General features: G+C 38.6%; 1 protein-coding gene across 2 annotated transcripts; it reads right to left on the bottom strand.

Annotated features, from left to right (window-relative positions):
- Nucleotides 1-623: 623 nt before the first annotated feature.
- On the bottom strand, nt 624-17,635 carry LOC149422189 (uncharacterized). 2 transcript variants are annotated; one of them, XM_089633142.1, is made up of 7 exons: nt 17,497-17,635; nt 16,775-17,417; nt 15,022-15,288; nt 10,001-10,237; nt 9,405-9,561; nt 3,105-3,326; nt 624-2,993 (listed from the first exon to the last, which is right to left on the bottom strand). In XM_089633142.1, coding segments are annotated over exons 1-7 (2,082 nt in total). In that variant the 5' UTR covers nt 17,499-17,635; the 3' UTR covers nt 624-2,439. The 2 variants fall into 2 exon arrangements, with proteins under 2 accessions (XP_089489268.1, XP_089489267.1); XM_089633141.1 differs by lacking the exons at nt 15,022-15,288; nt 16,775-17,417; nt 17,497-17,635 and adding an exon at nt 14,478-14,755.
- Nucleotides 17,636-18,262: the final 627 nt, after the last annotated feature.

Below are 18,262 nucleotides of genomic sequence, written 5' to 3'. Positions count from 1 at the left end.
CGATAATAATAAAATCTAAAAGGAACTCTGGATTTTAACCCGTTGTAGGCGGACATCACGGTTGTTGGGTTGCGAGCGGCCATGCCCCATACGCGGATGTCACAACAGTTGTTTTCCGAACACCCACCCGATGCACCTAGCATCGAAATGCCATATTTAAAGAGTTAAATCTTCAGCCTAATTTTTCACTTTTGGGAACAACTCATATAATCTCATAGAAATTGTTGTACCCCCTCACTGTTATGGTGAGAATTATGATCTAAAAAGAGAAAACACCACGCTTTTTATTCAAATCTAGAAGTTAACCACACAAGAATTAAAATGTGCACCTTTATGAAACTAAAGGTTCTGAACACAATTTGAAACAAAATTGTGAATTTTTTACTAATTATTTTTACATTAAACGACAAATTAATGAAGTGACTAAAGTTGATAGTACCGCGTGCGTGCGTAATCTATTAAAATGCGTGCTTTTATAAATATTTTCATTATCATTAATTTTTGTTACAAAAAACGTAAGGTGAGCCATTCAACATTTTAATATATCGAAAATTATATGGTTGAATAAAATATGGCAGAGGCATGGGGAGTTGAGGAAATGGTGTTTAATAAATAAAATAAAATAGAGTTTGAAATTATTTAATCAAAAAGTCCTAACATAACGCAATAAAAATCAAATGGTCACAATTTTTTTTTACCCTGAACATAGAAACTACATTATCTTTAGAATCCATGGGAGAAGAGAAGGTAAGTCTGTAAGACATAATAATGATATTCTGGTTGGAAATTTTTTAATCCAAACCCGTCAGAAACAAGACCGACTAAATAAAAAATCTTACCCATAAGGTAGGCGACACATTACGCTATACGCATCATGGCTTAGCATCTTTCAGAATATCGCTCGCCACACACTACCAATGGAAATGAATTGCGAGCGATATGCTGAAATAGGCCAAGCCACGAAAATATAGCGTGGTCTGTCACAGGCATAAAGGTAGCATCCACGGCAATGATTATTAACCAAAAATATGAAGTAAGCAACCTAAAGAATATCCAAAATTGGTCTGCAACATAACCAAAAATTACATCCAAGATTTTCGTTTCCATCAAGTTAATATTGTTCTGGAATTTTTTTTTGCATGTCATAATTTGATGATTAATGTTTAACAGAGAACTGAAATAACGATTGGTTCATAAAATAAATATGTAATTAACTACATTTTAAAAAATTTAATTAACCATCCGAGCCACCTAGTGCCGTATTTGTCACGAAACATCAAAAGCCGTCGAGTCACATTGTGAATCATCACCAACTGACACGTCCCTATAAAACTCATCTTCTTTTCTATAATGGTCAGACATAATATGAAGTAAACAGTTTTTGAAAGAGAAAACACCAAGTTTTCTCTTTATAAAATATATATAGCAGGAATATTTCAAAATAAATCTCTAATCTGACAGATTTTGTAACTGACATGATCATTATATTGTCCTACACCCAAGGGGTTGAGGGTCATTGATTGTTTATCAATGGTAAAATTAAAAAAAAGGATAAATTTTTTCAATAAAAAAAATAGTTACTGAATTAAAGAAAGGTGTATGATATTTAGAATAAAAGAAGATATTATTATTCTTGGTGGAATGCATTTTTGCAGCCAATTATTTTTAAGCTGGAATCTATTGATCAGGATAATAAATTAAACAAAATATGTATTAAATAATGCAAATTGCACAGTACTTTCTGTGTTACTGGCCACACTGGTGCTAGCTCTGAAGGTACGCCACGTGCAGAAGAAAACACTTAGAAACCATAATACTACGGTAGAATTATCCTGCAAACCTGACGGTTAATTAAAGAAGATAACATTGCAGAGTCACAAGTTGCGAGTATGTACTAACATAAACCTGGCAACAATAATTCTCCTGTGGAGTTTTACATTACGGGGAAAAATCTGTAAACTAATTCTAACAGAGTATCAACAACACTCATTGCAGCACAACTGAACTGGAATCTTATTCCGTAATATTAATATTTAGGATCAAACGATCGTAGGAAATTTGAAATACTATATTACAAGGTTAGTACAAACTACGGTAGTGATCACAATGACCATTGTTGCAATCATCTTCAATGTGCGGAGCCGCAGTCAACTGTACGCAACAGCGCGCCAGTCGCATTTCATTTAAATATCTATTAATGCTAAGGGACACTTGGAACAATCAGTGCTGGCGACTGGCGCTGGTCTTTCCTCGTCGCTCGCAATCAATCTTCAGACAACGGCGAACTTCAAAACAAAAGTATTTTCAGCATTTACATAAGCAGCAGACACTATATAATTTGATGTTTTAGTTTGTATTATTATGTAATGTCTCGTTTATTCATGCGACATTTGTATGGAGTTAAGCGCCGTTGTGGATCACTTCAATTCGTGGGATTAATCAGTTCTTAGGAAGAGGTGGCTGCGGGGGGTAGGAGGAGGGGGCATAGCCGTTGTGCACGGGTGGGGGCTGCGCCATGGCGCTGGCGTACTGCTGGTAGTAGGCCTGTGCGCCCTGCATGCCCCCTGTGGGTGGCGGCATGCTGTACTGCGCTGCCCCGTATTGGGGTGCCGCATACTGCTGCACAGGGTAGCCATTGGGCTGCGCCATGTTAGGCGGTGGTGGAGGGGGCTGCATGTGTGTGGGAGGAGCGCTCCTCAGCTGCATCTTAGTGGTGTTGGCGGAGCTATCCCAGCGGCTGGGGGCCGCCGGGGGCGCAGCGGTGGACGAGGCGGGCGGGTAGCCGGAGGGGGCACTGGACCCATAGGACGTGCTCCCCGACGAGTACGAGTTGCTGTTGCCCCCAGAGTAGGAGGGCCGGGAGTCAGAGCGGCTACTGCCCCCGCGGGACCCACCTCGTCCACCTCTGTCACTGAAGCCCCCGCGACCACTCCCGTAGCTGGAGCCACCTCTTCCGAAGTCTCGCCTGCCTCCGCCACCGAATCTACCTCTTCCTGCAATAAACCAAAGTACACACTTTTTATTGTATTTGTCTAATAAGAGGGTTTATTAACTGCACAATTGAATTGGAGCAGTCGGTAATCTAGTAATGAAGTATTTCTTACCACCGCCCATGTTGCCCATTTCGAAGAGCTTGGGGTTGACAGTCTGGTTGGCCTCCTGTAGCACGGCGATGAGATCGCGGGCCTTGGGCGCATTTGAGGTGGTGAACAGCGTGTACGCCGTGCCCGTGCGCTGCGAGCGCCCCGTACGCCCGATGCGGTGCACATAGTCCTCTGAGTTGTTCGGGTAGTCGAAGTTTATCACGAACTTCACGTCCTCCACGTCTGCCGAGGGACACAGTCACGATTAGTTCAGAGAATGACAGAAGTAAATAAAGCGATGCCAGTTTCAGAATGATGTGGTGATTTTGGTGGTACGGTTGCAATATTTTGAAATAAAAAAGGTCTAAATTTTTTTCCAGATGGTTTCCAAATAACTCTTTATTTCAACATACTACAATTATTTTTTTTGTATTCTTATGGATACATCTATATATGTATGTTTATGGTAAGCATGCTTTTAAATGATTTTTATTAATTAAACATGTGCCTAAATCAGAATCAAAGGGGGCAATTTTTTTAAAATATTTTGACACTTTGTCTCCGCTGGTCGGTATCGTAAAAAAAAATTTCTACAGTATATGTAGCCACTACAATGCTATCCCAGATATTATTGCATTATTTTATATTGAAATTAGCAAAGCAAATTATCCATAAATAAGAGACGCAAATAATAAAAATCTAGGCAATAGTATTTTTCCCATGTTTTTAAACTGTATAATTTATTTATTAAATCCACTAACTGAAATTAGAATAAGAATGATGGCACAGCTAAATCACATGACAGACATCGAATCTCAATCCTCCCCTGCTAAGGTTTATTATCTGATCTCTAATATTTTTTAACAGAAAAAAAATCCAAAGCGGTAAAATAAATATACATTTTTAGCAATCAATAATGTAAAACTGTAAATAAAGATTAGTACCTACACACAAAACAAAGATGACTGGAGGGCCAGTAGAGAATGTTGCGAGGAAAAAATAAAATTTAACCCATCGCTTGGAAGAAATACTAAGTTAGGGTAGGCACTACTTGCAAAGTCTGTAACCTGCATACATTTCTATAAATCAAGAAAACTGATATTGGCTTATTTGATCGTTGTAATACATACGTGTTAACCTTTGGAATGCCGAGGGTAAAACATCAATCACCAACATATGCCCGCTGACATTATTTTAGAATTAACTCTTTGTTTTGTAAATTTTACTAGAAATGTGTTTATCCATTTATATATATATTTTTTAATATATCTATCCTATGTTGTTTACCCAGGATAGCTACTGACATTCAGAGAAATGTATTTTTTCTCTCTAATGTTATAAAAAAATTTAATGAAGACAAACGAAAATGAGTTTTATTATATTTTCCAGCGTATTCCATGTTCTTCACGGTAAAAATACGTCACATGAGGATTTTTTGAAAATAACAGATATTTAAAATTCACCTTTCATTTCTCCATAATTTTAAATGATGGCCAAGAACACCCTTGAAGGGTGAAAGCCAGAAATAATATTTAATAAAAAACAGTACTATGACTTTTGAAAATCGGAATTATGACATTTGACATGGAATTTTACAATGCGCTTTTTCATAAATAAAAAAAAGTTTAAAATGACAAGATAGAATAATATTAAAATACTTTATTCCATGCTAAGCAAATAAAATATATTTTAGCATGCTAGGAGCATTTTCGAAGGTTCAAAATACCATAAAATTGAGGCGCGGTGACACTGGGGGTTAATTGAGAAAAAAAAAGAGTGCAATGTGAAAATTGTACATTAACATTATTAGGTAGTGGAGGTTACCGGTTTCACATGAAACATCAAATTAAAAATGTAATTTTCTGGAAAATGAGGTAGAATCTAGTTCTAAAATTCATACACAATATAGAACAAGGTATCATTCACAGTTCAGCGACTTTGCAAGTATGTAGTACCCTCAAATATAACCGATAGTTACAGTTACAACACTCTATACTGGAGAGACAGTCAACTGTTAAGTTGGTTAAACAAGGACAGCTAGATACAACGGAGGAATGAGGAAATAGTAAAGCAGTAAACCATAATGTACGATACCTTATGATGAACTGGTCGGGGCTGTAAAACAACGCCTGGGGGTGAAATAGGCCGAGAGGGGCTTTACTTTAATACGCAGTGAGGCTTATACGGCGCTAGGTTAGGTTAGGTCTCGGCTAATAGAGGCACCATGCACCCGCTGGCACTGTTCTACCCAACAGTCGGTGGCATGAGCCTCTGAAAAACAATAAACCAAAGGATTTAACTCGGGCCGAGCTGGGGATTGCCCTGTCTGAAACGGCAACTATCGTAGCCCGCTGTGACCACTGCCCGCCCCCACCAATCCCGCTCTCACCAATCGCAACTTCCAATATTCACCACTTTTACGCGCAAATCTCAAGTGGATTTGCCCGCAAAATCTTACAACATTATTGTTCTACAAACTAATATAAATCAGTCCACAACAATACGAGGCATTCAACTCCCTCTTTGTAACCTTTTTAATGCCGGCCTTTTCAACGTAATCTATCCCACCACGAGGCACGTTTTGACAAACTGTATGTGTTTTAACAAAACTTCATGGATCACATAATATGCGACATCCGCATACCGGGAAAGCCGCCAATGGATCACATATCCGACAGTCGAGTAGAAAAGGTTAACCTATATCTATTGCAGAGGGAGTAAAGGCAGTACTTTTTCCAGCCTGTATGAATCAGATGTTATCCACACATGGTCCATCTTTGCTGCCAGTTCGTAGAGATCATGAATACAAGCTAACCTAATGTTATTTACTAATTCTGTAATGGCATACAATTGTGGTGATTTCTGGCTAACCATCTTGATAAACACATTCAAAATTCATTAATTCAACATACACCCATTTCTCCTCTGAGGTTGGGTTTTATCACATTTTAGGTTAGATTGTTCTATCTTCCTGTTCACAGAAGGAGTCTACCAATGGTCTTATTTAAGTACCTATGTCCTTACCAAAAAGACTCTTATTATTTTAATTCTGTGCAATCAAATAATCTAGAATTCTTTTATTCTATTTAGCGTAGTTTAAAGATATTAGCCGTATTAAAAGATTTATTTCTATAGTGACAGAGAAGGAAGTGTCATGCTATTTCTTGCAGGGGTAGGCAGAGAGAATGGATCACCACACAACACCATCCTGGCACACACTCCTTGTTGCATCCACATTCGTACACTGACTCATACATTACATACTCTTCTGTCCCGTGTCTTCCTTGGGCATGCCCGACTTCTTCCATTCACTTCATTCTGCATTCATTCACTTCTAGTGATAAGCCTAGTATGCACGCCAGTTTTACTCGAACAAGTAAGAACGAAGGCTCGAGGCGATGTCCATACGAATGGTTCTCCTCAAGGTTTGGTGTGTGTCAAACAGTTTGAGCCTCAACATAAAATATCTACAATGTGAAGAAAAGGTGGCGTTGTTTAGCGTGTATCGCATTGCTCGCGCGAACCAGCACTGTTTCACTACTAACTTAATCGATGTAACAACACACTCTCGAGCCCAGCTCGATGGCTCGAAGTAAATAAGTACAAAAGAAATTAGGAGGTCCAAATCTCTTCGAGCCGGCTCGACGCGAGCTATCAAGCTATGAGTTTTTCTATCCACACGGAAATACTTACTCGATACCGAGTAAAACCGTAGAGTAAAAACGAATGTGCGTACTAGGCTTTGGCCTCACTGCTATAACTATACCTTTGTATTGCCAATTCAAAATTTAATTAATTTGGAAAGACAATAAAAAATACACAGCTCATCTGCCTGTGCCACGTCACTGCCAGTCCAAAGTAACTCCAGTCCTTAGAGGACAGAAGGAGATATATCGAGTCTACTATTTGATTGAGATCGCTTCTCAGCCAACTTATAAAACCACCCACGTCTCAAGTGATTATTTTTACAATATTAGTATGACATGAACCCTTCCCTTACGGTGCTAGAAAATCGGTGTCCGGTGCTGTGTACTCATTACACAGAATAAACGTTTGAATTTTGTCATTTTTAAGCTAATTTAATAAAAAAAATAGTTTGCATTTATTATTAACGTAAATCATTTTATTATTAGCATAAATGGCCACAAGGGCACCTGTAAAATATGATCTATTAAAGCTGAAAACGAGGAAAAACCATCAGCCATGCATAAAACGTTCATTACAGCCAGCAGACCGCCGCTGCTACCAACGTGGCACGGTGAGTGAAAACCAGTAGCTCTCTCGCTCACTACTGCACCACTCAGTAAGTTATCAACGCACGCAGACGTACATATACAGGGTGTATCGGCAAGTACCCGACAAACTTTAACAAGCTTTTCCTCAGCACATTTGGAGTAAAAAATGTTATGGGCGCTTTGCTGTCCTGTAACATTTTTTTCCCATTAAAAACAAAAAATAAATAAATAAATCCACACTCCGTCACTGTCATTTGCATTGTTTCTCGTGTTCAACAGCTGTTATTGGCAAGTGTGTCAAAAAGTGTCCTCGCTCTTTCATACACACTAAATAATAATAGTTAAAAATGAGACGAATGGTGCCGTGCCATTTCGTTGTGATTGTAAAAGCGCGCCAACGTAGGTACGTATGTACATTATTCAACGAAACTCGAACAAAATATTGCCAGATGGGTTTTCAAACTTTGACAAAGGATAAAACATTGGTGACATGTGGTGAAAATATGAATAATAAATTTTTTATTAAAAAAAAATGTTACCGGACAGCAATGTGCCCATAACATTTTTTTACTCCAAATGTGCTAAGGAATAGCTGGTTAAAGTTTGTCGGGTACGTGCCGATACACCCTGTATATTAATGAAATTTTTCCCGATTTTTTGACAAAACATTATTTTTTTTTGTTGCGTTTGATAAATACTTACATATATATTTTAATTATTCTATCCAATACATAAATGTATGATTGAAGACAACCTAAAACAGGTGTTTAGTATATTTACTAAACATATATTTTCTCTCTGTGTTTTGTATATTTACAGAGATAATTGAAGTAACTATAGACATATCAAATCAGTTGACAGCACCGGCAAGAAAGGGTTATGAATAACATCACAACTCTTTAGTTGGATCTGACATTTAGAACATAATAATACTATATATCTAAAACAACACATATTTACAGTTATGATATTTGCTTATGCTAGTTATTAACGGCATAAAGATTAGTGAATACTGGAACTCGTAAAGGTTTAGCAAAGGAAGGCTTCAGGTGGTTTCACCCCCCAATCTCTATTCTCTACTGCCACGGATCTCTCCACCAGACTTTTTAACCTCCCCGGGTCACCCGCAGAAGCGCCCCGTGTTGCCGCTCTGAAAAATGATGAAAAATACCCGTCCGTGTCATGAAAAGTCACCCCTGGTAGCTACCTGGATTCTCCATGCCCACTTCTCCAACACAGCGCCGGAGAGTGGTTACATTTCGGGGTCTGTGCAAATTGGTTGATTCAATAGAGTATTTGACATTACACACCGAGTCAACACATTACCAATGCATGTTGTGAGTTACGATGCCTTCTTGAATAGCAACCTTTAGCTAAAATATTCAAAAACACACCTGCATTAATACAATCCATTAATCTCTCGATATGTAGGTACATATAAGCAACATCGATACCGCACACAAATTATTTACATATTATTTTTGTGTTTTTTACCACTTCATTTTGCATTCAAAATTTAGAAAATGAAAGATCAACCGTTTTGTCTTTCTCGATAATGATATGGAAGTGTCGAATTAACCATATCGGGGAGAGGTTACAGCCAAATCAGTAATCGTAGGGAAGGTACGATAATTGCAGTTTCAGACATGAACAATTCACTTCTTAATCTTGGCTTACATTAAGAATATGGTTCATACTTAAAACTACTTAAAAATAGATTAGTGGTAATGTGTGAAGTATGTAGCTTAAAGACATAACATTTAGTATCATATTGAATAAGACTCATTGAAACTTAGTTGGAAATCAACACAAGAATGTACTTAAATACTAATTAATAGGTCATACAAAGTATTTTCAAGTCTTGGATGTTTCATTTCCAAAGATATTGGCAATATGAAACAATGTACGATATAGATAATACGACCTTTAGTGTATAGTAAATCATTTGCATGTACAGGTGATGTTTTAATTTCACTTAGGACGGAGGCTTCAACCAATATGCACAGGCTTCTAGTAGCAAGGTATTCAGGCAGAGTTGTTGGGTGACTATCACTGGGGACGGAGCGGGGGGCGACAGGGCACTTACCGAGTCCTCGGGCGGCGACGTCGGTGGCCACCAGGATGCCGTTGGAGGACTGGCGGAACTGGTGCAGCACATAGTCGCGGTCCTGCTGGTTCTTGTCTCCGTGGATGCACAGCGCCTTGAAGCCCACGCGGCAGATGGAGCGCGTTATGTTGTCCACCTGGAGACAACCATTCATAAAAACGGGCTTTAGTCATAGAATAACCAATAGTGTTAGAAGTGTGATCTGTACCAATTTGAAAGAAAACTGATGTCGCAAATAATTTACATAACAAACAAGTAAGCTTAAATTTACATAAGAAGCGAGTTATTGGGAGATTCAGCCCAGAAGTGGCCCTCGAATGTCAATGTCAATAGGATAGGGTGCTCCCACAGCCGTTATGCCACATGATGCACTGGTGGGGCCTTAAAGAGTCAGAGTTGTGTGAATGCGGTGCATTGCAAACTACCAAAAGATTTGTTGTTTCAAAAAGTTTCTTGGAAGCCAGCATTTTTGCTAGAGTCCTCTATGGAGCCACATACCTGAGCCAGTCTCAGCATACCTCCATTGCGTAATGAGGAATGCCAATCCATATATTGTTGAACTTGTTTGCACTCACCCTCTTCTTGGTCTCGGCGAAGATGATGGTCTTGGTCTCCGGCTCGGCAGAGATCTCCTTGAGCAGGCTGATGAGGCGCTGCTCCTTCTGGAAGGGCTCACACACGTCCACTATCTGCAGGATGTTGTGGTTGGCCGCCAGCGACAGGGAGCCGATGTTGATCTGGATGTACTCGTGAAGGAACTCCTCGGCCAGCATGCGCACTTCCTTGGGCCAGGTGGCGGACCACATCAGCACCTGGAATTATACATATTGAATATATTAGCTTTTATTTTGTATCCTTATTTGTTACAAATCAATCTTGAAATATGATTGACGGAGCTTAGGAAAGTCCTGTTTTTAAATCAACCTTTTTGCATTTCGTCTGTCTGTAAATTTGTTTGTGCATTCCATTTCTATTTGTGAAAATCTTATGCATCAACCTTATTATTCAAGCAACTTACTTACTTCGACTAGATGGCAACTATCTATGTTCCTGTTCCTGATGGACTACAGACAGCTTCATCACAGATTACTCTATCTTCCTATTCCTATTGCACTGGTAGGACTAACCTGCCAATGGTTCTCTCGGTGGGGAGCGGTATATTGCTCCTGAACCAAATCTCTAATAATATCTATAAATTATTCAATGAGGAGAGATTCAAAAGTAAAATCATACTGATTTTTCAAAAAGTCTCTTCTCGTTGACGCAATCTCCACTGCTGCCTGAAATTTTTTTGAAACTAGTATGAATCTAGTTTGCAAAAATAATTCAAAAATTCAAGTGGGGTCCAAAGCACGTGGATTCCTGTTGCGTTATTTCAAATGAAGGCACAAATAACTTATTTGATTTTTCAAAATAGATCCAGGTCACGTGGATGATTTCAACAATGGGATGTATCGAATGATTGTTATTTTATTAATTTTTCAAACAAAATCCAATCAGAGTGGATCTTTATTGCAAATCTCAAATCGTCTTATTTTTTCTCCATTTATTTTAACATAAAAGATCCACGTATTCACAGTAAAATGCAATGGATCTTTAAATAACAAATAAAATTATCAGCTGGAGGTGGTTTTTTTGTTATGTTTTTATGAAATGGATATTCATAATTGTCAGAAGGTGGGCCGTCAAAAGGCAGAAAGAGGAAAGTTTACCAGAAAAGAAAGAAACATACAAAAATATGTGCTATAATAATTAGAAAAATACCAAAGGGGCGAAAATTGTAATGCAATTGTAATTTCTAATGCCCTAGACGAAAATCAAAAAGTTATAACTTATATGAGGTAATGGTATGTAAGACTGCAATCAATCTGTGAACCAAGCCTCTGACAAAATATATGTGCAACAAGTGTGATTTGCTGTTCAAGAAAAAAATCCACAACAGAAATTGAATGCACCATCTGAGCTGAGCGAATTAAACATCACAACAATTAGTGAAAGTGTTGTTAAACTGAGAAGTGACTTGATGATGGCTAAAAGTGAGGCTGAAACCATAAAGTTTTACTTATATGGGTGTACAATCCGAGGGTGTACGATCCATTCATGTTGGTTCGGACGACACTCAACCAGTTTTAGCAATGAATGGGTACAAGGTCAAGCTGCTCAGGAGGTGGCGTCATGCCTTATTAGATACATGAACATAATAAGTGCTGAGAAACTTATTTTCTGGAGCGAGAGTTGCGGCTATCAAAACCGAAACATAAAGATAGTTTCCTGCCGATAGTTTACAGACTTTGGCCAAACACATACTAGAATATACACTCCAGAAGACTATATGCAGACATGCAAATGCAAAAATCCCTTAACAGTCAATAAAATAGACCTTTCGCATTTGTTCTGATCTGTCGCACTGGTAAAGAATACTGTGTATAGAAAAATAACAATACGTGGAAAAGTTTCATGGTTGAAAACTAAAGGAATTCTCTTGCAGAAAGATAAACCTTTCTCCATTTTGATGAGATCTTCGTTTGATGAAGCCTTTGTTGAAGTGGACATAAAAAAATAAAAGGGCTCATCGTCCTGCCATGCTAACATTGGAAAAGCTAATACCACTTTGACCGAATGGCAAACAAATATCGGAGCCAAAGTTGAAAGACTTGAAAACTTTACTACCTCTCTCATTCCGAAAAACGCACAGGATCTACATATAAAATTCATTTAAAAAAAACTCAATTAAAGAAGATGCTGATGGATTTTCGGGCAGAGATTCTGATATGGAGGATGAAGATGTGAAATCGATACTTATTTGGCAACTTTTGTTGTTTTTTATAACATTTAAATCTTCCTTTCTGATATTTCTAATTAAAAAGACATAAAATGTCATTGCTTTCAGTAATATACCTTTTATCATGTATTGTACCTATTTGTTAAAAGGATCCAAACCACAAAATAGCCTTTTGTTAAAAAGATGCACGTCATTTTTAATGATTATCTGTTTATTCCTCCATCTTAGTAACTCCTACATATTACATTTCGAAATAACAGATAATTCTCTACTAAGTAACAGAAATAAGGAAAATGAAATGATAATGACATGATTTTAAATCAGACTTTTTCTTAAAACTGAATTATCTCAAGCCATGCTTGTGTGGGTTGGGTCCAGTTTGCAGAACTAAGTCGAAATTAAAAAAAGGTAAATTATTTTTTTGAAAATTCAAAGTTTTAAGGTTCAAATGTATAATTGTTTGTAGGGAGAAAATAATATTCTTCTGTGGAAAAATATTTTTGTATGGGAAAAAAACAAAGGAATTCCGAAAAAAGTCATTTATCTATTTTACTTCTACCGTCATGTAGAATCACCTCCCGAAGTTTTTGCACTTTTCCCCCGGACACCCTGTATAGTATGTAATTTTTTCATGTATTGAATGATTTGAAATATATAAGAAATTTTATAAAATATATTAACACACTTTGGCCGGGAAAGGTAGTTCTACCCGTTGGGTCGATTGATAGTTAATGCCGGGAAGGGTAGTTCTACCTTTTGCGCCGGCATCATTTCAATGGCAGAAAAGACGGAATTATTCAATGTATTTACTTGAATATTATATACCAATCTCTTTGTAAAGGTCCCAACTATATGTACATAATTATCGAATCGTAATACAAGTCTTCTTTTATATTTATCTTCGTGCCTTTCGTTTACATCGGTATTTCAACAAAAGGAGAGTGTATTATATGTTAGTGAAATAATTCAATTCCTGGAATGAGGATTTTTATGACCATGAAGCCCGATTCGAATCTTTTTCACTAAACTCCTATGTGCAAGCGAGCGAGAGATTTCGAGCGTATTTAAAGAAAGCAGGTATGAGCAAATACCAATAAGCGGACCGTAATAAACATTTACAAGGTTAATTGAGTTGCATTTCAAATAATATTCGATTTTAGTTTAGTACTTTTATAGCTTGGGTGCTGAGTTGCTGTGTAGAAATTTTTATTCAAATATTTTAATTATTTTTTGAGATATAGCGATTTAAAACAAATTAAAGAAATTCGCACGGGACCTTTATTTTCGCCCGGACTCAGCATAGCGCCAGCGCAAAAAATACCCGGCCGATATGTGTTAATATTATTATAACTTTGACTATGGTTTAGTAAAGATTCTTCAATAAAAAAAAAAAAAATTATATTTATTGGACTTTATATAAATATTACGGGATGTTTTTAATATTTGGTTTAAGTAGGTGGGTATCTACTTACAAATCTTATGATTTGAGACGTAATTTTGGTTTTGATTTATAACTAACTAACCATCACGCCGTTTCCCGCAGGGGTAGGCAGAGAGGACAGACCGCCAAACAACTCGGTCTTGGTACACACTCCTTGCCTCATTCACATTTATACATCGTCTCATACATACTCTTCTATTATTCTGACTCTTGACATGGCCCGACTCGAGTATCTGATTCACTTGATCGTGCCATGTCTTCCTCGGGCGTCCCCGACTTCTGCTACCATTCGGATTTGCATCATATATCCTCCTTACACTCCTTTCTTCGCTCATTCGCTCTACATGCCAAAACCATCTCGTTCCTTTCTTAATCTTACCCATTACGCTGACATCAGCCTTGCACTCTTTGTGAATCTCGACATTCCTCACACGATCAAACATGGTTTTACCACACATACGCCTCTCATCTCAACAGCATTTAATCTACTTTCATCCTTTCTTTGCCATTTCCATGCCTCTCTTCCATACATCAGGGTAGGTACCAGCACTCCGTTGTGGACTGCTAACTTCGCTTCTTTGGACAATTGTTTCTTAGCGCCAACTGCGTTCAGTCCTCCATTAATGGAATTACCTGCATTTACCCTTCTTTCAATATCTTGATTTATTAAATAAGAAAAATTAAAAACATATTATTTTGAACGCGGGGTCCACTGTTCACAGAACTACTAGTTAAAAAATCAACATATCTTAACACTCGAGGCCCCCTATCACCAAGACGAATGTGTTGCGCACCTGCATGTCCTGCCCAATGCCATTTGCTTACTAACCTGTCTGTCCGGGCGAATCTGCTCGATGATCTTCCTGATCTGCGGCTCGAAGCCCATGTCCAGCATGCGGTCGGCCTCGTCGAGCACCAGATAGGTGCAGCGCTGCAGGTTGGTGGTGCCACGCTCCAGGAAGTCAATGAGGCGACCCGGCGTGGCGATCACAATCTCAACACCCCGCTCCAGAGCGCGGTCTTGCGGCCCCTTCTGCGCCCCCCCAAACACGCACGTGTTGCGCACCTGCATGTCCTACCCAATGCCATTTGCTTACTAACCTGTCTGTCCGGGCGAATCTGCTCGATGATCTTCCTGATCTGCGGCTCGAAGCCCATGTCCAGCATGCGGTCGGCCTCGTCGAGCACCAGATAGGTGCAGCGCTGCAGGTTGGTGGTGCCACGCTCCAGGAAGTCAATGAGGCGACCCGGCGTGGCGATCACAATCTCAACACCCCGCTCCAGAGCGCGGTCTTGCGGCCCCTTCTGCGCCCCCCCAAACACGCACGTGTTGCGCACCTGCATGTCCTACCCAATGCCATTTGCTTACTAACCTGTCTGTCCGGGCGAATCTGCTCGATGATCTTCCTGATCTGCGGCTCGAAGCCCATGTCCAGCATGCGGTCGGCCTCGTCGAGCACCAGATAGGTGCAGCGCTGCAGGTTGGTGGTGCCACGCTCCAGGAAGTCAATGAGGCGACCCGGCGTGGCGATCACAATCTCAACACCCCGCTCCAGCGCGCGCCCTTGCGGCCCCTTCTGCGCCCCCCCAAACACGCACGTGTTGCGCACCTGCATATCCTGCCCAAAGTCATTGGCTACCTGTGGATAATAATTTATTTTAGAAAATCCATTCAGGGATGTTCTACTTATTATTTCTCATAAATTGAGTTATACTATTTTCCGGTCAAATTCAGAAGTCAAAACCTTACATCTGAATGTATATGGCATTTTGAATTATGTCCTCTGCCTGCCAACTGTATCTAAATTTGTCCAATAAACAGTGTTCATCGCCCAGGTAAGTATGGTCCTATATATTATCTGCCTGTACAGGGCATCAAAATCAGGGCCCCACTGCCCTGGCAAGGCAAGGGTCCAGGGTTCAAGTCCTAGATGTGTTTTCCTGTTTCAAATTTTCATTTAGGAATCGCTAATATTGTCTTCAATAATAAAATATTACAATTTGTAGTTTTACTCATTAAGTTATTCCAAAAATAAAAATCAGCACATTCAAATGCATTGTACATATAGTTTTATATTAGTGATCGACGAACCGGTGGATGCAATCTGTTAGACATGAATTGATAGGCTATAGTAGTTAGTAATAGATCATTGTAGAAATGTATTATATATTTGTTTTGCACCCTTGAGGTGATTTTGCACAAAAACGGCGCTATAAAAAAATCATCAAAATATTATTAATATTGATAATAATAATAAAACTTGGATAGGACTTTCACAGAACTTTGATGAATTGTTCAAATTCTGTGAAACAAACCAGTCCTAAGCTTCTAACTTATTAATGATTTCATTTATACCTACCCTATTTTTATTTAAAAATAAAAAAGGGTAGTGGTTGCCTTGAATGCCGAAACAGTTGTCACAATAATAAAAACTGAAATGCTTGCAGAACATAATAATAACATTTAGAAATATGATTGACAACAGCTTATCAAATATTGTGAAAAAAATATTTTAAGGTTATTTTTAAAATATTAATATGGTATATTTGTAATAAGCATTTACTTTGTGGCTCGTCATAATTTACAATAAAAGATATAAATTTGTTTAAGACCACTTTAATTAAAGTGGTCTAAAACAAATTTATATCTTTTATTGTACTAATATGGTTGTCATTTCAATGGCGCATTATTAGTTGTAATTTTTTTTTAATTAATTCCTAGTCCATTTTTACTTTGTATACAGTTAAATTTCAGAAAAATGTTCATTTTTATAAGCAGTCAGCTGAATTTACGTAAAATAAAAATACCAAAACTATAATATGTATTTGATTCTAACAATAGTAGCAAAAAGATACAAACTCTGAGAGAACATTAATCATTTACAAAATCAGTAATAAATATTTTACGATAGTTGGATATTGATGGAAAATTTTCACAGTACAGTTACGCAAGTTAAATTTATGGATTGTTACCAGAAGTCGTTAAATATGCATTAGCCATTACTCTCTGTAAACAATGAACGGGTTATATTTAGCTGACGTCAATCATAATTTGCACAGTTCGAAGTAAATCATGCGCACTAAATAAGCATTGTTGAACAATTGTATTAGAAATATTATAGGTACCTGTTGAATTTGTTGTGCTAATTCTCTAGTGGGAGCTAAAACTAGAACAATGGGTCCATCATCTCTCAACAGTCTCGGTTGATTCATGATGTGAACCATGGCAGGCAACATGTAGGCTAGAGTCTTCCCGGAGCCGGTCTGCGCTATCCCCACCAGGTCCCTCCCCGAGAGGGCGATGGGCCAACCCTGAGCCTGGATCGGTGTCGGTCCGGAAAACCCTTGCTTCACGATCTCTCGCATGGCATAATCCGGAAAACCGCCTTCATTGAAGAAAATCATTGGTTTCGGCACGTTACTTCCTTTAACGGTAATTTCGTGTTGACCGCGATACGCATCCACCTCCTGAACAGACCGATTCTGAACATTTACGTGTGGAACGTAAAAGTCTTTACTGAATGGCTGTAATGTTACATTGTCCCATCGCATTTTCCTTAGATTTCCACCCGGTTGTTTTCCTTTCAGGCCGGGTTTGCTTCCCCAAGAACTACCGGATCCGCCATCCCTGGAGAATCCTCGGCCGCTATCACCGCCTCCTCGACTCCCACCGCGGCTTCCGCCTCCTCTACTTCCTCTGCTAAAGCTGCCGCCGCTGCTGCTCCCTAGTCCGCCGCCTCGATCTCCGCCTCTTCGTTCGCGCTGATACCTAAAACAAACCAAAAGTGCAATTACAAGAAGCCCTCTTTCACCAAAATACTGCGCAAAACTCTATGAAGAACACTAACATAATGCGATTACAACAACAATATCTTTCGTAAACTGGGAGACGATAAAAGCGATAACAAACAACCGATAGAAAACAGGACGATAGTTTGCATAAATCAAAATGGCTGTCGAAACGACTGTCAACCAACTATGGGTTGTTGGGTAGATTTTTTAAATAGCCAGTTACAAAGTTTCGTCAGTAAAGTAGGTGCTTATTATAAACACAATTGTCTATGGAAAAAAACAACCAGGCAACACTACTGTTCAAACAAGAGAAATGTCAAAATTAAAAAAAAAAAACAAATCTGAAACGTTTATTTATGTCTGAAACAATTTGAGGAAATCTGACGGAAACTGAAGGAGAGTGGTTTATTTATGCGCTGAAGCCTCTCTAAATCTGAAGAATTTCCGGATAACACAAATTTAAATAAACCTCGTTCCATCAAGATGGGGGCGAATGAGGAATCTGAAGAAGTGTGGACAGATTATCTGATATTTCTGTTTAATGTTTCGACGCAGAGTTTCCTATTATACTACTTCGTGTTTTTGTTGATGCCTTGTTTTATAACTTTACTCTACTGCATATACTTCGCATTGCAAGTCTATGTGCTTAAAGTGATAAGTGTTTTCTGAGGAAAAGCTACAAGAGCATAAAACGGCACCGCATAAAGACACACTGACTGGAACATAGATCTTGGATTGTTAATATCCTCACCTACTCTAAGCTAGAAATTGTACATAATTTATTAGGTTATACTTTAATTATCTACGTACACTAAGTCTATG

This window comes from Hesperophylax consimilis, chromosome 7 (genome assembly GCF_061612785.1).
Source record: "Hesperophylax consimilis isolate HC1 chromosome 7, BYU_Hcon_1.0, whole genome shotgun sequence".
In the NCBI taxonomy this organism is placed as follows: domain Eukaryota; kingdom Metazoa; phylum Arthropoda; class Insecta; order Trichoptera; family Limnephilidae; genus Hesperophylax; species Hesperophylax consimilis.
Note: the sequence above shows the minus strand (reverse complement) of the source record. Positions and strands in the feature narration are given on the sequence as shown.

What these genes read in the sequence shown, in the direction of transcription:
- LOC149422189 (XM_089633142.1), bottom strand. An exon ending in TAGCACAACAAATTCAACAG is followed by an intron (nt 15,289 to 16,774) that starts GTACCTATAATA and finishes TATTATCCACAG; the next exon opens with GTAGCCAATGACTTTGGGCA. An exon ending in AGATTCGCCCGGACAGACAG is followed by an intron (nt 10,238 to 15,021) that starts GTTAGTAAGCAA and finishes GTATAATTCCAG; the next exon opens with GTGCTGATGTGGTCCGCCAC.